This window comes from Conger conger, chromosome 8 (genome assembly GCF_963514075.1).
Source record: "Conger conger chromosome 8, fConCon1.1, whole genome shotgun sequence".
NCBI classification, from domain to species: Eukaryota; Metazoa; Chordata; class Actinopteri; order Anguilliformes; family Congridae; genus Conger; species Conger conger.
Window position 1 is genome coordinate 53,457,642 of NC_083767.1, and position 26,297 is coordinate 53,483,938.

General features: G+C 46.2%; 2 protein-coding genes across 2 annotated transcripts in view; both read left to right on the forward strand.

The window, feature by feature from the left end:
• vwf (von Willebrand factor) overlaps window positions 1-20,149 on the forward strand; it is a 36,894-nt gene extending 16,745 nt beyond the window's left edge. Inside the window, exons 18-52 of the mRNA XM_061252612.1 lie at window positions 257-411; window positions 852-955; window positions 1,425-1,563; window positions 2,078-2,212; window positions 2,345-2,491; window positions 3,287-3,427; window positions 3,762-3,860; window positions 3,979-4,135; window positions 4,662-4,820; window positions 5,074-5,209; window positions 5,502-6,943; window positions 7,287-7,406; window positions 7,526-7,669; window positions 7,867-8,010; window positions 8,262-8,426; window positions 8,700-8,746; window positions 9,545-9,722; window positions 9,972-10,195; window positions 10,293-10,485; window positions 10,896-11,240; window positions 11,804-12,063; window positions 12,816-12,918; window positions 13,133-13,204; window positions 13,731-13,835; window positions 14,347-14,552; window positions 15,073-15,222; window positions 15,803-15,922; window positions 16,113-16,293; window positions 16,725-16,765; window positions 17,064-17,180; window positions 17,537-17,635; window positions 17,921-18,049; window positions 18,554-18,593; window positions 18,787-18,884; window positions 19,484-20,149. Coding sequence (XP_061108596.1) covers window positions 257-411; window positions 852-955; window positions 1,425-1,563; window positions 2,078-2,212; window positions 2,345-2,491; window positions 3,287-3,427; window positions 3,762-3,860; window positions 3,979-4,135; window positions 4,662-4,820; window positions 5,074-5,209; window positions 5,502-6,943; window positions 7,287-7,406; window positions 7,526-7,669; window positions 7,867-8,010; window positions 8,262-8,426; window positions 8,700-8,746; window positions 9,545-9,722; window positions 9,972-10,195; window positions 10,293-10,485; window positions 10,896-11,240; window positions 11,804-12,063; window positions 12,816-12,918; window positions 13,133-13,204; window positions 13,731-13,835; window positions 14,347-14,552; window positions 15,073-15,222; window positions 15,803-15,922; window positions 16,113-16,293; window positions 16,725-16,765; window positions 17,064-17,180; window positions 17,537-17,635; window positions 17,921-18,049; window positions 18,554-18,593; window positions 18,787-18,884; window positions 19,484-19,678 — 6,290 coding nt within the window. The 3' untranslated portion in view covers window positions 19,679-20,149. The remainder of the gene's footprint in view (window positions 1-256; window positions 412-851; window positions 956-1,424; window positions 1,564-2,077; window positions 2,213-2,344; window positions 2,492-3,286; window positions 3,428-3,761; window positions 3,861-3,978; window positions 4,136-4,661; window positions 4,821-5,073; window positions 5,210-5,501; window positions 6,944-7,286; window positions 7,407-7,525; window positions 7,670-7,866; window positions 8,011-8,261; window positions 8,427-8,699; window positions 8,747-9,544; window positions 9,723-9,971; window positions 10,196-10,292; window positions 10,486-10,895; window positions 11,241-11,803; window positions 12,064-12,815; window positions 12,919-13,132; window positions 13,205-13,730; window positions 13,836-14,346; window positions 14,553-15,072; window positions 15,223-15,802; window positions 15,923-16,112; window positions 16,294-16,724; window positions 16,766-17,063; window positions 17,181-17,536; window positions 17,636-17,920; window positions 18,050-18,553; window positions 18,594-18,786; window positions 18,885-19,483) is intronic.
• Window positions 20,150-23,439: 3,290 nt separating this feature from the next.
• The window catches only part of LOC133134886 (anoctamin-2-like), a 42,742-nt gene continuing 39,884 nt past the window's right edge, over window positions 23,440-26,297 (forward strand). The window contains exons 1-2 of the mRNA XM_061251452.1: window positions 23,440-23,462; window positions 23,752-24,066. Of these exons, the coding sequence (XP_061107436.1) occupies window positions 23,791-24,066 (276 nt within the window). The 5' untranslated portion in view covers window positions 23,440-23,462; window positions 23,752-23,790. The remainder of the gene's footprint in view (window positions 23,463-23,751; window positions 24,067-26,297) is intronic.

Consider the following 26,297-nt stretch of genomic DNA (forward strand, 5'->3'; position numbering starts at 1 on the left):
GCATCCCACTGATTACAGTCTATAACAGTGCCAACCTCCACAGAAAACCAACACAGCTATATTTATTTGTACTGATATTTACTTTATAGTCCTCTATATCAGTGTTAAGGTAACCAATCTGAATCAAGGTAAACATGTAGTTTGTATGAATAAAGTACAGTCTCTGTTTCACTCAGTATGTAGCTCTCTGCATGTATATCTGTCTCAGGGTGTGGATGTATTGGTATATGTGTTGTCCCCCCGGGTTCCCCTCCAGCTCGCCGTTCCGTCAGATGCCCGCCCCCCACGCAGAAGCTGATGTGCAGCAGCTCCAGGGATGTGGGCATCGAGTGCAGCAAGACCTGCCAGAACTACGACCTGGAGTGTGTGAGCCAGGGCTGTGTTAGTGGCTGCAGCTGCCCCACTGGGATGGTACTGACTTTCACTTTAAAAGGGTCTAACTCCTTCCCCCTGCACTATATCTGTTTGGTTTGAACGAGTTCTAGCGTAGTGGTTAAGGTAAATGACTGGGACCCGCAAGGTCGGTGGTTCTAATCCCGGTGTAGCCACAATAAGATCTGCACTGTCATTGGGCCCTTGAGCAAGGCCCTTAACCCTGCAGTGCTCCAGGGGAGGATTGTCTCCTGCTTAGTCTAATCAACTGTACGTCGCTCTGGATAAATGCCAATAATGTAATGTAATGTAATTATAAAACATAGATGTTTTTTTTTTTTTAAACCTCTCTTTCTTTGATATGGTCCTTTCTGGGGGTCTTATCTCTTTGTGATCTTGTGTTCTAACATGAGAAATGTCGTCAAGGTTGAACGTAATGCCTGGATAGAAGATTCATTTAAGGATGTTTGTGTTGGCAGGTCCGTCACAGGAGACAATGCATTAACCCTGTTCAGTGTCCCTGTTATCACAACAATAAGCCGTATGCTCCCGGGCAGACTGTCACCATGGACTGTAATACATGGTAAGCATTACACCCAAAGGGCTCTCTGCGATCATAATCAAGAGCCAAGTGTCTGATACTCAAGTGCCAGAAGACAAGTTTGATGTTACAAGTTTTGGGAAAACGAGCTTGGCTGGACTTTTGCGTGCTGCTTTTAGTCTCCATTTCAAGGATAGAAAACCAGTCAGATTGTAGTTCTTCTACTTTTCATTCTAACTGGTTTCTGTATTTAACTCGGGTCTGACAGAGTTGCTGTAAACTGTTCTCTATTGCTCTTGTTTGCTTCCTGAGTGAAATGTCTGGCTGAAAAACTGGCATACGGTTCAGTGGATCACCTCAGGCTACAGCACATGCTAGTCTGCACTCTAACAAATTGATAGTCGATGTTGCAGCCGTGTGACCTGCCTCCAAATGAGTTTGGGCATTGCAAACTGGGAGAGAAAGTAAAAACCGTTATAAAAACGTATATGGATTTCTGACTGCTTGGCAGTGTGTGTCGAAGCCGCAAGTGGCAGTGCAGCAAGAGAGTGTGTGATGGGTCCTGCAAGACCATCGGGGATTCACACTACATCACCTTCGATGGCCTCAAATACTCCTTCCCTGGCCTCTGTCAGTATGTCCTGGTGCAGGTGAGTTATCCCTATCCGTTTTCGAGTTTGAATTTTAACAACTCCCTTCGTTTAACTGCTGTCAGGGCCTGACATAGAAACCCAACCATGCAAAAATGTACAAATCTGAAAAAAAAAGACTAATCAAAAAAGTTTTATATAAACAAAGGAAAAAAAAAACACTATCAGGAGTCCCCAAAGGCATCAGCAAATATATGTTTTTTACGAATAGTACCATCTGCTCTCATGCCTTTATGTCTTTATGTAAGCTGTACCGACTTCCATCTGCTCTCTTTCTCACTCTATCTCCCTCATTCTTCCCCTCTCAATTCAATTCAAATGGAGATTTATTGGCATGCTTGAGCAACAATTATATTCATAAAAACATTCATAAAAATAAATAACAACAATTACATATTGAAGGTTGATAGGAGGAAAACAATTGTATAATCATGTGCATACATATACAGTATATACCTAAGAGCACACATATCAAACATTAAATATGCTCTATCTCTCTGTCTCTCTCTCTCAGGATTATTGCAATGGTGACAAAGGGACATTTCGGGTGTTGGTGGAGAACACAGCATGTGGGCTGGTGGGTCACAGGTGTGCTAAGAGTGTGACTGTGCTGTACCAGGGAGGACTTATTGTCATGGAGCAGGGAGAGGTGGGGCCCACCACATTCACACATTGTTTTCGGTTAACGCGGGGCTGTGTGCTTCCTGTTTCCTGTGTTCCCCTCATGCTGAGACGCAGTGTGACTGTGCGCGCTGTGTGCCCTGTGTGTGTGTCTCTGCAGGTGAAGATGAAGAAGCCCGTACTTCAGGAGACGGAGGTGGAGATCGTGCGTTCGGGCCTCTACTACATTCTGCTGCTGGGCCAGGACATTGTCCTCACCTGGGACAAGGGGACACGGCTTGTAGTGCAGATCAAGGGCCGCTACAGGGTACTCATGCACACACACACACATGCATACACACACACATACTCATGCACACACACATGCATACACACATACACACATACTCATGCGCACATACACATATACACACATGCATACACACACATACTCATGCACACATACAAACACACACATGCATACACACATACTCATGCACACACACACACACACACACACACATAGACACACATACTCATGCATACACACACATACACACAGATGCATACACACACATACGCATGCACATATACATATACACACACATGCACACAAACATACACACATACTCATGCACACACGCAAATGCACACACACACATACACACATGCATACACACACACTCATGCACACACACATATACACACACACATACTCATGCACACACACACACTCATGCACATACACATATACACACATACACACACACATACTCATGCACATACACATACTCATGCACACACACATACACACATGCATACACACACACACTCATGCACATACACATATACACACATACACACACACATACTCATGCACACACACATGCACACACACACACACACACACACACACGAATATCCACGTCCACACTTACACACACAAGTACACAAGCAACATGACACATGCACATGCAATGCAATATTGATGTGCTTTCCCATATACAGTGCAGACTTCATATTCAAAACTCACATAAGTAGCTACATGCACACTTCACTTACATAAGCTCAGACAATTGCACACATGCCATTCCCATGTTCTATGCTATGTGTGTCCCTGCAGGAGAAGGTCTGTGGTCTGTGTGGGAACTTTGATGGAATTCAGAACAATGACCTTCTGAGCAGCAACAACCAGCTGGAGGTGGACTCTGCAGATTTTGGGAACTCCTGGAAGGTGAACCCAAGCTGTGCAGATGCAGTGCAGGTGAGGTGCCTGTCTTTGATGGTGCAGGAAGCTCCGGGTAACTTACATCAAGACAAGACATCAAGATTGATTCACAGCGTAGGACAAATGGGGTTTAAGAATATTGAATTTAATTTGCAGTTTTAAACACAGCCATCACTATCTGCTTTCAAAATCAATATATTGTATTCCTGAGACCAACACTCATCTCCACTGTGTGGAGAAGAGTGGCTGCTAAGGGATTGTGATGTAATGTTTTAGAGTAAGATTTTCTAAGGGAATTATTCAGAGAGCATCCCTCCTCGTTTTGTGTTTTATCCCTTTATGGACTAAAACCCCCAAAAACATTGCCCAGGTGCCCTCCCAGTGCAGCGACAACACCTTGAAGCTGGTGACAGTGGAGCAGTCCTGTCGCATTCTCACCAGCGCCATCTTCAGGGAGTGCAACAGCGTGGTAAGAGAAACCCAATAAATCATCTGCCAAGTCATCTGTGACCCGTCTCTGTGATGGGATGCCAAAGTCATGAAGTAATCGGTAGGAATATACGGATTTGACTCCCGTCCGTTGACAGGTGAACCCAGAACCCTACTGGGAGATCTGTACCTATGACACCTGCTCCTGCCCATCTGTGGGAGACTGTGTCTGCTTCTGCGAAGCCATCGCCGCCTACGCCCACGAATGTGCCCAGAGGGGCGTAGTGGTGCACTGGAGATCCAACGACCTGTGCCGTGAGTCTATCGACCCTTTCTATTACCGCTCAATGCCCACAATTCACGCTATACTAAAACTCAACAGCCTGTGTCATCATCCTCTAGAGATCTTTCTGTGTACATAATAAGGTGATGTGTGTTTATATGCTTTAGAAAGCCTCCCATGTACCGCAAACTGGTACATAATAAGCTACAGGCACTGTGTAACCTTCTGCTTTTATTAGACTGACACTTAACTGGTCTGAAATAACAACATTTTGTTTTTTTCTACTGAAATCCTGTTCAAGGACACGACTGAAGACTTAAGCTCTGATCGATTTTTCCTCTCTTTTTATAATGCACACCAGTGTAGTCGTGCCCACCTAGGTCCTTAAGTGCCTGGACCTTAAACGTGGATAATTCGCGACCAGTGCACAGTGCATGTAGCTCCAACATTGTTATAGATGGTATTTATACTGCATGGTATGTGACCGTGAGGAGCTGTGAAGAGGAGGAAGTCAAAGAGCACGCGTTCCCCCGTGTGAATGCGCGTTGTGGTCTGCAGCGCTGAGCTGCCAGGACATGAATAAGGCCGAGCCGGAGTTCGAGTGTGAGTGGAGATACAACGCCTGCGCCAGCGCCTGTCCAATCACCTGCCAGCACCCGGAGCCCCTGCAGTGCTCACAGGAGTGTGTGGAGGGGTGCCATGCCTACTGCCCGGCAGGTCTGTCCCCAATAAACACCTCCCTTTTTCAAGGTCCTTTTCGCATAAGTACCGTACTGTACAGTGTAACTGATGCTCCAAAGGAGTTCCTTTATGGAGAGATGATGTACTTCTTATTTAATATAATCGAGTAATCGAATAAATTTTATGCTTGACACTGCTGATTCCAATATCTTGGAATAGAATATCTTTGTGTATGACTATGTGCCCCCCCCCCCCCCCCCATCCTCTCCCTCCTACCCCTGTCCCACAGGGAAGGTTCTGGATGAAGTGGCCATGCAGTGTGTAAACCCAGAACAGTGTCAGGTGTGTGAGCACAAAGGCCAGCGCATTTCTCACGGAAAGAAAATCATCCTCAACCACAATGTCCCAGAGCTCTGCCAGATCTGGTGAGGGAGTGGGGGAAGGGGTCTTTTTTTTACCTAGTATGAGAGAGTTAAAATATTAATGATGTTAAAAACATCAAGCATGCCTTACTGGTGCAACAGTGCAGTAGAGCAATGCATTTTTTCAGTTGGTAGGATTGTCCCTGTCTGATTGTTCAAGAGTGACTCCTCTGTTCAATAACGCAATAATGGGACAGACATTCAAATTATTACTGGCCATTCCAAGCAGAAAGAAATGAAAAAAGAAAGGGGAAATCATTTTGACTCGGGTAATAACGGCTTCTTTCCCCTCCAGTCACTGCGAGGACAACAAACTGACTTGCGAGAAGTGTCCCACTGAAGTCAGCACCACCCTGGCCCCCACCACTTACTTCACCACCCCCACCGTGATGCCCTTCTCCACCCCGGTGCCGGCGGACGCCTGCGACCGCGCCATGGACCTGGCGTTCCTGGTGGACGGTTCCTCGGCACTGACCGAGGACGACTTTGAAAAGGTGAAGCAGTTCATCCTGGGCGTGGTGCAGCGCTTCCGCATGGGCTCCGCCCACACCCGGGCCACCATGCTGCTCTACCACTCCGGGGTGAAGAGCTACGAGATGCAGGTGCAGAAGTGGATCTTCAAGCGGATGGTGCGGGAGATGAAGTACAGCGGGGGCGACCTGGCCTTCATGGACGAGGCCATCAAGTACCTGTCCGTCTTCATCTACGACAAGGACAAGAGAGTGCATGCGGGTCGGGTGGCCATCATCCTCACCGCCAGCGCCAACCCAAGGTCCATGAAGATGACCCAGCGCCTGCTGAAGAAGAAGGACATCACCACCATCACCATCGCCCTGGGACCCGACGCCAGCATAGCCCAGATCAGCGAAATCACCAAGGCCAACCCCAACAGCCGGGAGTACATCCTCAGCAGCGTTGAGGAGCTAGACGACCGGGCGGTGGAGGTCATCGATTACCTGTGCACCCTGGGCCTGGAGCCTGAGGTCCCCGCGCCTAAACCCGTTCCCACCACACGAGCGACCACCACACCCAGGCCAAGCGTGCACGTCACCCCCACGCAGCAGATCCTGAGACCCCCCGTCCCCACCACTGCCGGCCCCCTCTCTCCCACCACTTCCTCCCCATGGGCCATCAAAGAGGTCACCTTCATCGTGGAGGGCTCAAACAAAGTTGGGGAGGTGGACTTCAACAAGACCAGGAAGTTCCTGGAGGAAGCGGTGTCGGAGCTGATGGTGACCGAGGAGCACATCCGCATCACCATCATCCAATACTCCTACACCGTAACGTTGGAGTTCACCCAGAGGGAGGCCCTGCAGCGGAACGTGCTGCTGGAGAAGATCCGTCAAATCCGCTGGCGGGGAGGCCAGGCCACCAACACGGGCCAGGCTGTGCGCACCGTGTCGCAGACCCGTTCCACCGATATCCAGAACCCCCAGGGTCAGAAGCCCCAGCTGGTGTTCATGGTGACCAGCAACCCGCCCACGGACACAGTCCAGAGGCCGGCCGAGTCCACCAACACCATCATCTACCCCATCGGGGTGGGCCAAAAAATCAAGGAAGTGGACCTGGAGCCCCTCAGCTTCCCGGAGAGGCCCATCATTGTGGACAGCTACGATGATCTACGCTCTGTAATTAAACGGGTGGTTAACATCACCAGGTTCACCACCTCCAGTGTCAGACCCCTGAGCCCAACTCTACCTCCTTTGCTACCCCCCATGACTACACTGCCCCCTTCAGGTAATTTCTGGAGAAAGTCAAACAAAATCTGAGTGATATATTGTTTTTCTTCCTCTGTATAGAAATCTTTACAAGAAGCACTGAGGCAACTTCTATTCTCTGCCACTTGACTGAACACTTTAAGTACTGTTAGCTGTACCTCATTTTCATCAAAATATCATTTTTCTGAATCACTTTCACACTTCTGGATGACTCTTCTGATTTGTAGTTCATAATGCTTCACACAAACTTAAATAAAATGTTTAATTTAGTAGGCAGAGGCAAATGGAAAAACGGACCATCCTTAATAACATGAAATTATTAAAATATCATGCAATAATGGCACGCCTTCTCTCACAAACAGTTCCCTGCGAGAAGCCTATGGATGTTATTTTCCTGCTGAAGGAGAGCTCTGGGCTAGGACCGAGCCAGTTTGAAGACATGAAGGCCTTTGTCAAAGCGTTCATCAACAGCGCGGACATTGGTATGTGGGCAGCTGTGACACAACAATGGGAACGATTGTCAGTGTGCAGCTGTGTACCCTGCACCGGCTTCACATGCCACACAGTAAATAAATGTGCTGCTTGTGTCGTCCTCCACCAGGTTCAAAGGGCATTCAGGTGTCGGTTATCCAGTACGGGGAGAGGAACACAGTAGATGTTTCCTGGAGGGAAGAACAGAAGAGGGAGAACCTTGTCAGCCTTGTGGACTCCATTAAAAAGAGGTGGACGACATCTTCCACCCTGGGTAAAAGCTCACACCTGACCTCAGACCGTACCCATCATACTGTGCGTAAAACTGCACCTGTATACATACGTCGCTGCACCCACCACACTGGGAGATGAATGGGACCTGTAAAACGAAATGCGTAGCATGCTGTAAACCTGTAGTCCCATACTATAGCAGCATGTATCTGACACTATGTGTGTGTTTGTTTTGCCCAGGTTCTGCACTGCGGTTTGCTGTGCAGACTACCATCTCTTCAGTCAGTGGGGGGCGTCCAGGCGTGGCTAAGGTCATTGTGATGCTGGTGACAGACAGGTCCACAGACTCAGTGGAAGAGGCAGTCAAGGAAGCTGTGACTGCTGGTTTGTATGATGATATAACAGTCTAGTGACCATGATAATCCATATGAATGCAATGTATTCACAGTGTATGTGTTGTCGAAAAGGCTACAGGCTGTCCAACTTTGCATTTGTTATATTTATTTTGCCTGAAAATAAAATGAAGTAATGTTTTGCATAACATATACTGAAAAATTAATCCCCACGGTACCCACGGTACCTCTTACCTTTGATTGTCTGGTTACCCGTGGTGCATTGTGCTTTCCCGCCTGCAGGCGTGTCAGTCTTCCCCATTGGCATTGGCTCCCGTTATGATGCAGCCCAGCTGAATGTACTGGCTGGACATGGGATGCAGGCCAACGTCATTCACATGAATATCATAGAGGACCTGCTGGCCATGATGACTCTGGGGCACTCCTTCATCGACAAACTTTGCAGGGGTGAGAGACAGTACAATGTTCACAAACGGGGGACCAGTCTGGGGGATTTCATATATATATATATATATATATATATATATATATATATATAGGGGGAGTTTCAGAGTTTTGACTAAATGTGTGTGGGAGTCAGGTGAAGATGTGGGCAAAGTGGGAATGTTTTGGGTAAAGCAGGCAAGACTGTTCATATGCAAATGATTACCTCAGCAATGGTGCAGAACAATATTCATAGAAGATGAATACATTACATGCCTTTGTTTCTGTTTGATCTAGCCGCTCTCCCTGGAGTGTGTGTGGACGACGACGGAAATCAGAGGAAGGTTGGTTTAAAGCCAGCGTAGATGTATCAACTTATGGGTTGGCAATCCTGATATTTATAGGCTGTAGCATTTGCTAATTAACGTTACGTCATTAACAGAAGCTGTGCATATATTTAATTCACCTCACCAGGTTTCTTGGCCTAAACTGGTTGCTGATTTTAAGGAGAAAACAAGAGCTAGCAGACTGTGGCTCTGTAGATCCAGGATTGACTAACCTTGTATAAACTGTAGACCAGGGATCAGCAACTCGGTGTGAGAACTGCTGGTTTTCCACCCTTCCTTTGCCTGGGAGTCAGGTGTGAAGGCAATCTGGCAAATCAGTACAACAGATCAGTTAATGGACTGGGAGAAAAGAAAACCAGGGCTGGATTTGGATTTGAGGGTGGGATGTGATTATCTCTTCTCTAGACCGTACAAGTGTTTTATTAGGAACAATTTTACTTTATTACATTGACTTATTCATGCGATTATCTAATCAGCCAATTATGAGGCAGCAGCTAAATAAATCATGTACATATGGGTCAGGAGCTTCAGTTAATGCTCACATCAACCATCAGAATGGGGGAAAAAATTTGATCTAAGTGACCTTGACTGTGGAATGATTGTTGGTGCTTTGAGTATCTCAGAAACTGCTGGTCTCACTGATTTCACACACACACACTAGTCTCTAGAGTTTGCAAAGAAAAAAACAAAAAAAGAACGGTGCAATAAAGTGCTGGGTGAGTGTATGGTGTGGGGACACAGCCTGAACTTGGGCCGGGGCAGTAACGCAGGCGTGTGCCTCTCCTTGTGCCCCAGCCTGGGGAGACCTGGGTCCTGTCAGACCAGTGCCACAGCCTGCTGTGTCACCCCAACGGGGCGATGACCATACAGAGCCACCGGGTCAACTGTGAGCACATGGAGCGTCCCGCCTGCAAGAACAACCTGCGCAGCGTCAAGGTGCCCGAGCCCTGTGGCTGCCGCTGGGCCTGTCCCTGTGAGTACATTCAAATCCCATTCAAATGCGCTGCATCGCCATGACACCGGCAGAGACATCATTTACATACAACGCAAATGCTGTTGGCATTGCTGCAAGCTTTGGTGGTATGATTTTCTCTCTGCATAAAGCTATTTTTGCCTTGGTTGTGTGAATAATGTGGAAAGGCCAAACTCCCCTGTTTCCCTATGACCCACATGTTGGTGAATACGTAGCAGTGGCTCTTCCTCATGATTTCTCCTCACGCAGGTATGTGCATGGGCAGCTCAACCAATCACATCGTGGGGTTCGACGGGCTGACGCTGAAGCTGGACGGGTTCTGCACGTACAGCCTCCTGCGGGCGGAGGGGGCCGGGGGCGTGGAGGTGTTTCTCCACAACGGGCCCTGCGAGAGCTCCCCCACTCAGATCTGCATGAAGGCCATGGAGGTGAAGGTCGGGGAGGTGTCGGTGATGCTGAAGGACGACATGACGGTAGGCCTCTTTTCTCTGTTCAAGATGGAAGACTTCACTGTGTCCTACATGAGCGTGCCCAATGCTGAGGACGTGCTTCTGTTGCCGTCCGGTCCAGGTGACCATCGATGGGATTAAGAACTCGGCTCCTTTCAGGACCCGTGGGGTAGAGGTGACCCAGTACGGGGCTGTGATGCACCAGCTGAAGGTGGAGGAGCTGGGCTACCTCGTGGCCTTCACTCCTCAGAGCAACGAGTTCACCATCCAACTGAGCCCCACCATGGTCAACAACAAGACCTCTGGACTCTGCGGTACATCTTCGCAGGACCAAGACACTCATTTATTCTACATGACCTTTATGTATTGTGCCATGTGGACTTGACCTGCAGATATGCAAATATGACCTTATTAACCTATTCTGAATGCACTTCTGCTCTTCATTTTGTCAGCGACTTCGGATAAAAGCATTTGCTAAAATATTGTGATGTCATGTAAAGTAGCATTCATCCTGTGCCCGTAGACCGGGGCTGTCATGAATAGACACAAACTTCCAGTTTTGCAGACTGATTAAGCCTAGCCCTCGACCAAATTCAATTTTGAATGGAGATTCTCCATACAAAACTCTATTCAGTCCAGGACTAAGCTTAATTTGTGTATGTGAAACTGGCCCAAAATGTCCAATTAACGTACGAAACGATAATGTCTCCTGGTCCTGCCGTAGGTTACTGTGACCAGGACGAGCTGAATGACCTGGTCCTGCCGAGTGGCTCGGTGACCATGGACAGTGACACCTTCATCCAGGCGTGGTCCCTGCCCGCGCCGGACGGCACCCTGTGCAAGCCCAGGATTTCGGCGGTGTGTGAAAACCCCGTCACCGACTGGTGCCAGATCCTCCACTCGCCCGTCTTCGCCCCCTGCCACGCGGCCGTGCCCCCGGACGCGTTCTTCACCCTGTGCCGCCAGAACGGCTGCAAGATGGGGGAGGTCTGCGACCTGGTGTCCTCCTACAGCCGCCTGTGCCGACTACAGGGGGTCTGCGTCAACTGGAGGAGCGAAGACTTCTGCCGTAAGTGCTGAGAGCACAGCTGAGCGAGTGCTTTGTCCCAGTAACACCCACTGAAGAACTTACTGATGATGCTGTTGATTCTTCCTCTTCTTATTCTTCTTCTTAGTATTATTATTATTATTATAGAAGTGAGCTTATACCAGTGAACAGGGCATGCCAATGCTTGAGTATAGTTTTCTGTATTTCCCTTTCTGTTGATATGTTTACATTATAGGACAGTTGTGCAGCAGTGTCTGTGTGTTAATAATGCAGCGTAATGCAGAAATGTTTGTGTGTCGGTGTATATCACAAGTATGTATATCAGTGTTTTATGTTGCAGTGTATTTGTGGACATGTTTATGTATGAATGTATATCAGTAGTATTTATACTTATAGTGTTGTTGAATATTCAGAAATGTGTAGCAATGTTTGTGTGTCGGTGTATATCACAAGTATGTATATCAGTGTTTTATGTTGCAGTGTATTTGTATCAATGTATATCAGTCGCATTTATACTAATAGTGTTGTTGAATATTCAAAAATGTGTAGTAATGTGTGGAAACGTCTGTGTCTCCCCCTCGCAGCCATGCCGTGCCCCAGCTCCATGGTGTTCGATAGCTGCCGCACGGGCTGCGTGGAGGAATGCGGCAGGAGCGGCCGCCGCAGATTTTCCCCCGGCGATGATGTCACCCCCGGCGACGGCGCGCCCGGCGACGGCCCCCGGTGCATGGACACGCCCACGGAGGGCTGCTTCTGCCCCCCCGGGAGCGTGCTGCACGGGGGCGTCTGCGTGAGCCCGGACGCCTGCTCCCAGTGCCTGGATCAGCAAGGCAGGGCCTTCCAGGTGCGTGAGACGTGAAGTACTGCTACTGACCTGGGAACAGCGGGCTGAGCGGCACTTCGTATGAGAGAGAAAATGGCTACGATTCATCACACGTTTAAGCGTTTAACGCGTTTAAAGAAGCCCCGTACCCTGTGAGATATAAATAGAGCTGGATAATGAAGGGAACAGAAATCAGGGGTTTTTTAGCAGTCTGGCTCCATCTTATGGATAGTACTGGTATTACAGGTACAGAGAGGATTTACTCAAGATGTTGTGGCAACACTAAAACACGTTTTTTTATCATTTGACTTCATTTAAACTTTTCTCACTCATTCACTAAAAATATAGATTTTTCAGGTCACCGCTCACAGCAGTTGGCTCATCCTGGCTCTGCCTCTCCTTCTCTTAATTCTCTAAAATGCATGCTGCAGCAGTCCCTCCTGCCCGCAGACCGCAGGTGCCCAGTTGGCCAGAGGAGTCGGGTCAGTGCAGTTGGGAATGCAGTGCTTTCTGACTGAAATTCTCCCTCAGTGATTGACTCTGCTCTGCTGTATTATCTGCCCCTCCATGGAGCTGTCAGGCAGCATTAGCCATCGTGCTGGCCACATTCAGGCACCTCACTGCTTTCAGTGCTGTAACAGCAAGCACCACTTATGACCCATTTTTCCCTCTAGGAATCAGTGACAGGAATATTTGAGTAAAACTGGTGGTAGGGGCAGTAGCATTAGCGGCATTGTTTGTAATGTTGCTTTGTCTGTTTCCCTTCTGTTTAGTACCTGGAGACATGGGTGCCACAGGACATGCCCTGTCAGATCTGCATGTGTCTAGACAACCAGCACATCAACTGCACTGCCCGGCCCTGTACCGACAACAAGGGTAAGGACTTGCCTCTTACTTACGTACGATGTGCAATGAGCAAAGCTGGGAGAATCAGTGTTCAGTGTCAGTGTTCTCAGTGTTTAGGACATTGATCCTGAAATCTGACATTGACCTGATATCTGATATTGAACACAGTGAAATTAATTTCTCTGATGCGGGGCGCTGTTTTGGTGCAGTGCTCCTCACTGTTTTGGCTCATTTCTGTCCACAGTCCCTAAGTGTGGCCCCTGTGAGGTCCTGAGGGAGAGGAGGGAGTCCCTGTGCTGTCCTGAGTATGAGTGCGGTACGTCCCCAGAGTCAAACCCACTGGCCTCAGATCAGTATTTCAATAGCCTCTTCTTACTGTGTACCTTGATGAATTCACTTTTTATTTCCGCATTGAAGAAGTGAAATCCTTTAAACAAAAATAGCTTCCATACTGTGTGTCTGCTATTCTCTGGGTTTCCTGGGTTTCCTGGGTTTCCTGGGTTTCCTGGGTTTCCTGGGTTCCTCTGTTCAGTGTGGTATGATTTCACATCAGTCACTAAGCCCAAATGAAGTCAAGTCAAATCAAGTTTATTTGTATAGCACATATTTGCCTCCTGCTTGGAGTTGAAATTGTACTTACCTCTAGGGTCTTTCAGCGAACTTATCCCTGGTTATGGGTATGCACTTTGTTGTACGTCGCTCTGGATAAGAGCGTCTGCCAAATGCCAATAATGTAATGTAATGTAATATTCATACAACCGAATGCAATTCAAAGTGCATGCCATGTATAACTTTCTTACCAATGGGTGAAGTGATATATCATTTGAACCTGTGCCCTGCAGTGTGTGACCTGGTGACCTGTGACCTCCCTAACATCCCTCACTGTGAGGACGGGCTCTCGGTTGTCCTGAGCAACCCGGGACAGTGCCGGCCCGTCCATGAATGCGGTGAGCCTGGTGTCCTGAAAACAGCTAGACCACAACTGTCTGTGTGTATATTCCCCAGCTAACATTCAAGTCTGTTCAATTAAACTGATTTTTATTGTCTACCAATCTGGAGCCACGTTAAAAATCGACACTATAACGGGGATCATAAAATCCGACCTTCGAATCAAAATCCAGTCCTTCCTCCCCTGTAATTAACTGAACAATTAGAGCTACTGATGGCCAGACTGTCTTCACACCTGACTTCCAGTTAAAGGGAGGGTGGAAAACCGGCAGTTCTCAGCCCTCAACAACTGTGATTTGACTAGGATATATGAGATGGAACCACAGACGTGGCAAACACAGAGGATTTCCACAGGATTTGAAACTGGCTGAAGCCCTTGTGTATGAATGCACTGTATTACGGCGTGTGTTCTGCCATTGTGCTCCTCTCTCTCCGTACAGTATGTCCTGGTCCTGACTCGCCTCTCTCTGTGTCCCTGTTCTCACTCCCGCCCCCCACCCCTCCCCTCAGTCTGTAAGAGGGAGTCCTGCCTCCTGCTGGCCCCGCCCGCCTGCCCCCCTCACCGCCGGCTGACTGTGAAAAAGACGCAGTGCTGTGGAGCTCACGAATGTGTCTGCGATTGCCAGAACTCCACCCGCACCTGCCCGCCCGGGTACATCACCTCCTCCGTCACCAACGACTGCAACTGCACAGAGGTCACCTGCGTCCCGGACAAGGTTGGAGGCATGGCTGTCACGCACATCGCCTTATATAGCACATACACTTCGGTTTTACTAAGGCCTTTAGGACATTCGAAAAGAATAACATGACCAATGATTGGTTGTTGTATTTCTTTTGAGCTGATTATTGGTTGTCTTATTAGTTTAGCATGTGCTAAAAGACAATGGGCCTCTTTCACAGAGACATACTAAAGCCAGTCCCAGACTTTCTTTTTCAGTTGAAGACTCATAGGAGACTCAAATTTCGTCCAGGACAAAGCTTAATCTTTGTCCTTGAAACCAGTCCTAAAGGTCTTTTTCCTTTGGCTTCATTAAGAAACCAGTAAACAATAAAAAACACTCCTCCCCAAATTTCTATTATTATGCCTTAAACATGCATTCATTTCATTTGTGTTCATTTTCATAAAAAACTGTGATATGATTGCCAGTTTCACAGATACAGATTAAGTCTAAACTGTGTTTTGTATGGTAAATCTCCACTCAAAATTTAGCTGCTGTTCTGTGGCTGCCCCCCCAGGTGTGTGTGGTCTCAGGTGTGGTGTACCAGATGGGCAATCAGTGGGAGGAGTCATGCAAGACGTGCACCTGCACAGGCCAACAGGACCGGATCACAGGGCTGCACCTCGTCCAGTGTGTGGACAAGGTCTGCAACGAGATCTGCCCCATGGTAAGATGCCCACGGCCACTTTGGGTTTCTGGAACCCCTTCTGCTTTCCCTGTATCTCCACCACCCTCCCAGACTCTTTCATTAGCGCTGAAAGATGAGGAAACCCCCACAGTTTGAGGTGTTATCTCCACTGCTTAACACCTATGGTTATGTCATTACTGTGGTGGCAGCAGAAGACACAGGCCTGAAGATACAATATTATTGCAGAGTTGCAACATTATTTAATGACACAACTGCTTTCCGAAAAGAAAGTCTCTTAAGGTATTGTTAAAGCAGACAAATTGTGCTTGCCATGTAACTCTGATGTTATTCACATTTCAACATCACTCCCACCTGTATCTGAATACAGCCCGACACAATTCCTAACTTTTTAGGAGCATTTATTCTTGTTTATTTTGGATACTCCTTGTGGTAAGTTTACTGGGGTGGGGGTGAGTGAAACCTGGACAGCTCTTTTTACATTTAAGGTTTCCAGGTTCCAGGTAACTTGGTAATCCTGCTTTATGAAACATGGCCCTGGACTAACAACACATTTTGGTATTTAGAAGTTTCACATCTATGCTCTATATTTTGACCCCAGGGCTCCAGTTACTCCCGCCCAGAAGGGGAATGCTGTGGAAAGTGCCGGAAGTCCAGCTGCCTGGAGCAGTATGTGGGAGGGCCGCTGGGAGACGTGAGCAGTGCGGGACGCCTACGGCAGGTATGTGTCACTGTGGAGCTGGAACTGATATACGCATCGCTCATGTGGATTTATATAAACAATATAACAATGGTAAATAGGGTGGATCTGCCGGGCTTCCTTTATGGTAATGGTTAATTTGTGTGTGTCTCTCTCTCTCACTCTCCCTCTCTCTCTGTCTCTCTCTCTCCCTCTCTCTCTCTCTCTGTAGGTGGGAGAAAGGTGGCGCTCCTCTCAGGACAGGTGTATGATAAACGAGTGTGTGCAGGTGAATGACGAGGTGTTCATCTCACACTCCAACGTGTCCTGCAACCAGCTGGATGCCCCCTCCTGCCCCCTGGGCACAGAGCTGCACTGCAGCACAAACGACTGCTGCCCCCACTGCCAGTGTGGTGAGTGGCAGCCTGCCTTCTTTCTTTCTTTCTTTCTTTCTCACTCTGTTCTCTCTGGTCTGGTCCTTGGTGCCCCTTTCAGTACTTTTCCAGGGATGTATTGGCTTATTCCAAACTGGGAGGGTACTGTAAATAGGCTTCATGGGGGAAAGTCTACGATGGCAGAAATTCAACAAATTAAAGGTCACAGCAAATTTTTTTGAAACATTTTAATTTCTTGCTATTATTTAAACATTTTCACCTATTGACTTTTTATCTATCATCATTTTTATTTGAACTGAAAAGATAATGAGGTTTATGTCAGTATTGCACCATTACTCAAATGATTTTAAGTTTTAGAATGAGGATGCAGAGCTATGTCATGTTATTTAGTGACACAGCAGCTTGCAGCAAAATTAAAGAAATCTCTGTTTATTTCTGTCCTGATGCAGTGCCTCTGGAGGGCTGTTTGATGAACCACACAGTCATCGGGGTAAGAGCACACTATGAAAGGGACCAGCATCTCTCATCTCTCACCCAACATGGCCGCCCAATGCTTGGCTATCAGTTTCATGCAGTCCTGTTTCCTATTCAGTATTCCCAGGGTCTTTAATTAGTGCTTAATCTTTTACTTAATCTTGCTTCACCTCTGTGTAATGAAGACAGTAAGTGTAGCAGTAAGTGTAAATGGAATAAGCCCAGTCATTTGTGTATTTCAGCAGCGACCGGGTAATATGTCGGCCATTTTGTGAGATCCAGGCCTTATGCTCATGGTTGTGTCCCACGTGCAGGCAGGGGCGAGGGTGATGGTGGATCTCTGCACAAGGTGCCAGTGCTCCCTGGAATGGGGGGCTGTAAGGAAGTACCGTCTCTCCTGCAGGACTATCACCTGTGCTCCATGCCCAGAGGTACAGTACCGTGAATTTCTTTAGTCTTTCTCACAGTCAATATCTTCACCATCGTCACGATCATCGTCATCCTGTTCCTCCTTCTTTACAGCACCGCCTTCAGTATCATCATTCTCGTCCTCTTCATCGCGGTCATTGTCACCACCATTGTCATCACTGCCCTCATCATTGTGCTCTCCCTCAGTGAGCAGTAAGCGGTGACTTGTCACACCCAGGGCTACCGTCATCATTATCGTCTTCATCACGGTCATCTTCATCATCACGCGCATGAACATCACCACTGTTATCAGCCTCATCTTTTTACGCTCACCCTCAGCACAGCAGTGAGGGGTGACTTGCCTGTTATTCCCCTGCAGGGCTACGCCCTGGAGCCCATCCCCGACGCGTGCTGTGGCCGATGTGTTGCCGTTTCCTGCAGGATCCAGAGACCGGACGGCTCGTTCATTAGGCTCCAGGTGTGGGACTGCATCGAATGCGGATGCTGTGCTGGAGATGTGCTACTCTGTGGACTGTATTCTGTTGTCAACATACTTTATTCAGACTCAACCGTCCCTCGATTTTTAAACACCACATTATTAGTTCTTGTGGTTCCCGCACAGATTGTTGGCTCTATAGCTTGTACGGTACACAATCAGAAGCATGAAGCGGTTCCCATTGTGTTGTTTATCTCCTACCCCTAATCCGGCGTAGTGACGCGTGGCTCCGATCCCCCGCCCCCTTCCCTGTGTTTGTGTCCCCAGGCTAATAAGACTCACGAGGATGGCTGCATCCTCCACAACTGCAGATTCAACCAGAAGGGAGAGCTGGTCCTGGAGACCCGCGTCACCACCTGCCCACCGTTCAACAGAGCCAGCTGCCTGCAGGAAGGGGTACGTACCAAAAACCAACCTTCCACAGGGGATAGAAATACTACGCAATGAAGACGCTGTCAACCTAAGTGCTATACAGAATGTGCACAGGCACATTTTTGACCCATAGCCAATACTGCAATACATTGTTTGTTGTACAGATCATATTGTATTTGAGAAGCCGATGTGTGCAGATACATGTTGCTGTATGTAGGCCCACAGAGTGAATTCTTTGGGGTGGAATTCATTTTGCAGTGAGTGGAAGGATTCACATAATTAAATATATGCATTTCGTATAATTAGTGTGCAGTGCAGTGGTTGCTGCTTGAAACTGAACCTTTGAGGAACTGATCCGTTGGAGGGGGCGGATTCCCCTCTATATACGCAATTCTGCTTTATTTGGGGACATTTTTAAACTAGGACGTGGACACATCTGATGAATAAGAAAAGGGCGATGATGATTGATTTCACAGCCTGGCTTTTTGAAGAGTTAAGACTGTGGTGTATAATCGTCCTTGATTTCAGGGGAAAGTCAGCCAAATCGGGAGCAGCTGCTGTGAGACGTGTAAGTGTGGCATATTTCAACATTTCTACGCCCCTTTTGTATTGAAGGGATTCACTTGCAAACATCATGTTGTGTACAAATATAAGCATATTGTATGTAATAGACACTGGAAACGTCCCTACAACAAGCTGCCTCTGTCAGTCATATGCAGTAGATGAAGTGGTTTGTCTCACACACGTTGGTCTGGCCACAGGCACGGAGCCAGAGTGCAAGAAAACCACAGGAGTCCTGAACTACATTAAAGTGGATGACTGTCAGTCCGAGCGACCGCTGGAGCTGCACTACTGTGAGGTAAAAGAGCAGACCCAGCCACTCATTCTGCAGTTACACAGCCCTGATAGACCCAGCCACTCATTCTGCAGTTACACAGCCCTGATAGACCCAGCCACTCATTCTGCAGTTACACAGCCCTGATAGACCCAGCCACTCATTCTGCAGTTACACAGCCCTGATAGACCCAGCCACTCATTCTGCAGTTACACAGCCCTGATAGACCCAGCCACTCATTCTGCAGTTACACAGCCCTGATAGACCCAGCCACTCATTCTGCAGTTACACAGCCCTGATAGACCCAGCCACTCATTCTGCAGTTACACAGCCCTGATAGACCCAGCCACTCATTCTGCAGTTACACAGCCCTGATAGACCCAGCCACTCATTCTGCAGTTACACAGCCCTGATAGACCCAGCCACTCATTCTGCAGTTACACAGCCCTAATAGACCCAGCCACTCATAGACCCAGCCACTCATTCTGCAGTTACACAGCCCTGATATCAGAGAACAGTCCTTAATGCTACTTTACATTGTGTAGCATGTTGCGATTTCCACCTCTCTCTCTCTCACTCTCTCTACCCCTCTCTATCTACCCCCCCCCCCCCCCTCCTTTCAGGGAAAGTGTCGGAGTAAGGCGATGTTCTCTCTGGAGAAGAACAGGGTGGAGCGTCAGTGTGTGTGCTGTGCTGCCACCGGCACATCCACGCTGACCGTGCCCCTGCGCTGCCCCAACGGCACCCTGACCCAGCACCAGGTCCTCAGCGTCACTGCCTGCGACTGCCAGTCCCAGCTCTGTGAGGGCGAGGCCTGAGAGAGAGAGAGAGAGAGAGAGAGAGAGAGAGAGAGAGAGAGAGAGAGAGAGAGAGAGAGAGAGAGAGAGAGAGAGAGAGAGAGAGAGAGAGAGAGAGAGAGAGAGAGAGAGAGAGAGAGAGAGAGAGAGAGAGAGAGAGAGGCATGAGGGAACAGAGGGTGGAGAATTCCTTATCCTGTGTCCTGGGTGTGGGTCTGGTGAAAATACCCCATAGCTCCATTTGACTGTAATCTCTTTACACTTACTGTACATTACATTATCTTTACTGTAGTAAAACAAAATGTGTTCCAGAGCATCACTGACTACCTTGCTTCTTCCATGCTTCAGTCCGTTGTGATATTTTTCGTGAAATATTATACATTGGAAGCAAACAAGATCAATGTCCTTCTATGGCTTGTTCTGTAAATATTTCAACGGATATATATGTGAACTTGATGTTTTATTCCAATAAACCACAAATAGTTTTCAAAATACTGCATCTGAATTTTATTTTATTTGTCATTGTCTGATATAATTGGAAATTTGCTCCTCACTTGTGTTTAGCTCAGAAAATAAGTTCTCACAATGTCACAAGACTACGAAATGAAATGTAAAAGTCATAACAAAATCTAATTTTGAGGCTAGCTGTTGATGCTGATAGAAAGACTGTAGGATTATGATTTGATTATGCGTTTTACACTTGTTGAAAAAGTATAACATTTCTTAAATGTTTTTTGGCTTATGGGTGAAAAAATATCAATGATCAAATAAAACAAATAGATTTTAAACATATTAAAATGAACAGACTGTGGGATTTAACGTAATTTTTTTGTTGTCAACACAATATATACTCGTTTTTTTCTTATTATATTTATGTGCTATGGCCAATCATGCAGATATGCATGTTTTAGCCTGTACACATTTGCGTCATGGAGTTAGTGCGCAAGGTCAGAGCAGAAGACCCTTCGCATCGCGGCTAAACCTAAACATACGGCCCAGGCAACTAGTCCACTTCTGGCCTGATAATAAGCCCTTGCAGTCATGGATTTAGCTGCAACTGCCGCGCGCAAATTAAGCCTGTCCAGAGCCCGGAGTAGACTGTGCATTCTCTCAATTCCCCTTAAGTCCTCCTGCCAGCGCCTCTGCTCGCCCATCGCGTTTGTTGCCCCTTCTCATCGCCAATATGGTGAATAGGCCGCCCCCGGGCACGGGTAAGTTGGTTAACCTGCCCTGGAACCGTTTATGCTGTGATTTTGTGGTGTGAATCTGAGGAGCCAATTGAGTGCTAGCATAGAATGTAACAGGTGTGCGAGTTGGGTAACTGGACGCAGGCGCAACGACGCTGCTACTCGTGTTTTGGAAATGTATTGTTAACGCATTAATTATCCCATTATATTTAATGAATAAAATTATGTTTTTGTGTGAAAATGTGTAAGATTGTTGACAGATTACATACATGTAAGTTTAATTCCCCACAACACACTACTCGTAATGTGCTTGGATTGTTTACTGATTCAATAATAGGCTTATAGTATCCGCTGAGACAGACTCACAACGTTATTAATAACTTGATGGACGATGGCTATGTGAATAAGAATTCGCTTCTGGCGAATTATAATAGCTATGCCAAACTGGGCTATTTCAGGAATTGTACCAGTATCAGTTAATATCATGTGTTGGTGCTAAAATTATTTGTCTTCATTGCTTTAACGCTCTCGGCTTTTAATGTAACGTGCATTCAGTGATCACTTTATTAGATAGACATATACACCAGCTTGTTAATATTTAAATATTTAATCAGCCAATCATGCGGCAGCAACTAAATGCATAAAAGCATGCAGACGTGGCCAAGAGATTCAGCTGTTAATCACACCAAATGTCAGAATTGGGAAGAAATGTGATCGTGGAATGATTATTTGGATTTTCACGCACAAGTCTCTAGAGTTTGCAGCGATTGGTGCGAAAAACAGAAAACATCCAATGAGCAGCAGTTCTGCGAGCAGAAACGCACTGTTAATCAGAGAGGTCAGAGGAGAAGGGCCAGACTGGTGACAGTAACGCAGATAACAACAGTGGTATGCAGAAGAGTATCTCTGAACACACAACGCGTCGAACCTCTAAGTGGATAGGCTACAGCAGCAGAATAACTAATAAATACCTAATAAAGTGCTCACTGAGTGTATACACTTTATTTTTAGGCAAGTAGTGGAAAAGTAAAACAAATCAGACATGCCTGCCAGTGTGTGCTCCTAAATCTACTACTTCCACAAGTTTTAGCATTGCCTAGGCCTCGTTGATTTTCACATCTAATTTAAGGACTGGACTACAGGACTTCTGGATCTGGATAAGGGTTCTGGATCTGGGCTGGAATAATCATGTATGAAGCAACATCAACAATATTAACGCTAACATGCATTTTCTTCATTTAGCCGCGCATTTATTTACATTTTCTAAATTTCAAGCATGATGATCATGATATTTGGCACAAAAATACAGGCTCAATAATTGGTTCAGTTACCATAGCATCCATATAAAGTGGTAGTTTTAGGAATGCACTCGTTGCCATGGTAGATAAAGGGACTACATCTGTAAATGTATGGTTTTTCTTTTAGTATCTGTCCATGGTGCTGATCGGAGCAGAATTACTTCAGTGCCATGATATACTAGCATTTTTATTTCCATAACCCCATACCCAAAAAATGGTCGTATGCATAATACTCCACAGAAGTTGTCTTATATTTGCGAATTACATGCAGATCCACCATATGGTGCTCCGGAGGGAATCAAAATTTCGACTGCCATAAGCGAGTCTTCCTCGATCGACAGCGACAAATTCATCAGTGTACCAAGAGAAGCGTCCGAGTATGATCTGGACATGATCAACGGCTTGTTCGACCCCTCCGATTACTCGGATTACGAGGAGCAACCAGAGACTGTAAGTATATCGGGCGAAGATTATTGATTGGATTGTTTAATATGGTCCTTGTGTGCGCGCGCGCATGCCTCTCTCTCTCTCTCTCTCTCTCTCTCTCTCTCTCTCTCTCTCTCTCTCTCTCTCTTCTCTCTCTCGCTCTCTCCCACTCTGATTGTGTGTGTGTGTGTGTGTGTGTGTGTCTCTGTGTGTGTTGGGGGGCATGTTAAGTTTAGGCTATACTATGATGACTCTGGGTATCCCTCAAACCAAAACTGCACAGATAAGCGCAGAGATACGGAACTGCATAAGCAATACATTAATTTAAAGTCGGTGACAATTGGCATAGTATCACAATACTGTACATATTTTAGCTGTTTATATTAAATTATGCCAGACAGTAATAATGTATTTATTGTGCTCTATGATTTTTCCAATTATCTTATTTTTAAATGATCTGACTTTTTGGTGTATCACTGTCTTTAGACAGGTTAGGTCAATCGAGAGTTCGCATAAACCACTTGATTAAACCGCACAAGTGTTTTCTTTTTTCTTTTTTTTCTTCTTCTGGAAATTGGCCACTGACGAATCCTGAGCGAAGAATCTCCATGGCGATAAGCATTTGCGCGCGAGCCAAGGAGCTCTGTTCTTCCTAGCCTTCAGAAGAGAGAAACACCGAAATCAGCGACCTGATGGATTCCATGTATTGTGAAGGAGAAATTGTCTTGAGAGAGATATGGATTGCTCCTGCTTTTCGGTGTAAATGGAATATAGACAGGCGGCCACTGTGCACGCTTTTCGTATGAGAGGAGCATTTCATTATAACCATTACTGTTTGATTCTGTGTTTTAGAGGAATACCATGCAGGAGACGCAAAGCGAGAGCAAAATACCCGTGAGTACACTGTAGAACATGGCAGCCTGTATTCTGCATGCTGAGTACAACTGTCATTTCTAACTTGCACACTTTTTGATGTCAAGAGCAACTTTTTAATGCCACTTAACCATAACTTTTTATTGTTACTTGAGTTGTATTTCAAGTGTGTAGACTAAACAAACAATTTCACTCAGTATGTACATATTTACAAAACATAAATTCAGCTAGGCATCTCAAGTAGCATAAATGTGTAATACCGAATTATTTCAAAAATGCTAACCAAGTGCTATCTTATGTGTGACCTTAGGTGGTCAACAACTTACTGGACTCGGACTCGCCCGAGGACATGAACACTGGTCTGTATTTTTCTGATGGAAAGAGGAAAGTGGACTACGTACTGGTGTACCACTACAGGAGACATTCATCCCTGGCCCACAGACTATCTGTGGTTTCTAATGGCAGCTTTACCATCACTGTGGGCACAAAGGACTCTCAGGTGGTGCAGGAGGTGTCTGTGGATCCGGAGCCTCCAGACCCAGCTGACAGGGAGAAGACTTTAATAAGAGAGGAGTTTGAGGCAAGCCTGCAGGAGGCCGGCCTGGAAATCGAACGGGACAAAGAGGTGAGAAGCCATAACTGTCACTTTGGCAACATGCCGATGAACTTACACTTTAAGTTATGTTTTTTTTTTTCTGTGAAAGCTGTAACTGGTAGCTGAGAAGCAGGTCTGAAATTGCTGCAGTTTGGATTTTTGAAAGCCAGGTTTTGGCAGTAGTTCTTTCTGAAATGGGCTGGGATTGCTGAGTGCAAATGCAGTGTCTGTCTCTCGGATAGTCCTATAAAAATTACTTGGATTTCACCAGGAATTTTCCAAAGGCCATTTAATTTATTTTTCAAACTTTGGCAAGCATGTTAAAGGCTTGATCCAATGGGCATCTGGCCTCATCTCTTGTATTATTATTTAATGCTGGACATTCTGTGTTTGGTTAATATTTCATTCAGTTTATTTTGCTTCCATAATGATACTTGATGTGGGTTTTGATACTTTGCCTATCATTGGGGTTTTCTTTTTCAGCATATTTTAAGCATATCTTAAGGTGTCCATGATATACCATTTCACGGGGTTCCAAGGTGCTTAAGCACCTGGTTTGAATGCATTGACCCGAGTGCATAAAATCTATTTCCAAAAAACAGATGATTTAAATGTATTTTAGAACATTGATTGTTGCATGTGATGCTTTTTGTTTAAAGTATGTCTTTTGAAACTAGAATTGCTGACAGTTAAACCAATACTCTTCTAAGTGGCAGATTATGAGGCCATAAAGAATGTCTCATGCTTTGCAAGGCAAATAGAGAGTGTGCTTATAATGGTACATTGGCATTGGTCAAATGTTTTATCATTCTATTCAAGCGCACAAGCATAAACAGTTTAATACAGTTAGTGAACTTTAAAGTTCTGTATACAAGCATGTTTTCTGCTCACATTTCAACATTCACAGCACAGCAGCAATTATAGAAATATTCAGTCATTTTTGACCATATGCAATTTAAATGGGTATTTTCAACCAATGCATACATCCCCAATTTAGCCAAGATGGAGGTTGACTCTCTTTTGAGAGCTACAGCATCAGCTTCTTGGCAATCCAATGAGAAGCCAATGGTGTCATTGCTGTGTGGGACACAGAGAGCATGCTGAGCAGACAGCATTGCCAGAAACGCTGGGAGATGAAAAGACAAAAGTCACAAAAATAGGACCAGCACATTCAGAGAAAATATCTTTGGTTGTGATATTATGTCATAGCCTCGGATCATGGTTGTAGCTGCAACACGATTTTTTTTTTATTTGGATGGGAAGTTATGAAGTTATTTTACTTTGTAGTTACTACTCGTGCTCATGTGTCATCTGGTGTAGATCAGGGCATGTAGTATAGCTTATGTAGTGTCGCTGTAAAGTGAAATAAAAGTTGAAGGCACAAGCTGCTTCTGGGGAAGTGCTTTGAAGGCTGCACGAGGTCCCAGTTAGAACGCTCCTTCCATGACCTTGAGCAATCAGCTGAACTTGACCTGATTCCTTGTCCTCAGCAGTATTTCCCAGCGTGTACGAGCCTGCGTTTTTGTGAAGCCATGCAATAATGGTCATCCGCCCAGTGCACACTCACATGCACGCAGATATTATGTCCTATCCCCTGTTCATAATTTGACAGAAGCCAGTTGCAGTGGTAACCCACCATTAACTCCTCTTACACTGTTCGAACTGGATAATTTATTCTCAGCGAGGCCCTTACCCCTGCCACTAATAATGATCACACCGACGCACTGGCAAGGATTTCCCCATAGCCAGCAATCAAGGGCTCTCTGTAATGTGTGACCCATGCCACGATTCAGCAAGCAGTGCAAGATTCTCTCCTTCAGCAGTGAGGATTCTTTGTCCATGTTCTTACTGTATCTTTAATCATTAATGTTTTATTTCACTCATAGGTGGCTTTGCTGTGATTCGCTGTTTTCTACAGAACAATCCATCCACTTTGCTAAATCAGATCAGTGTAAATTTGGTATTTGAGTATGAAATTGCTGGCACTCAGTTGCTGCCACTTGTTCAGGGCTATGAAGTAGACCTGGGTCGATTTCATAATTGCTTTGGAGTCAAATTTCTATGCTTCACTGAGCTTGTGTGGTGTATTAGAATCTATTAGAACCTAATCCTCTCAAAAAGTGCAAACCCCGCCTTCTGGTCCTCTTGGTTGCCTCAATTGCACCAGGCAAGATCAATCGAGTACCGAAAAGTATTTGAATCCAAAAGAGTGATGTATTTGACCCAGGTCTGATATAAAGTATTCCACAAAATTCCACTCT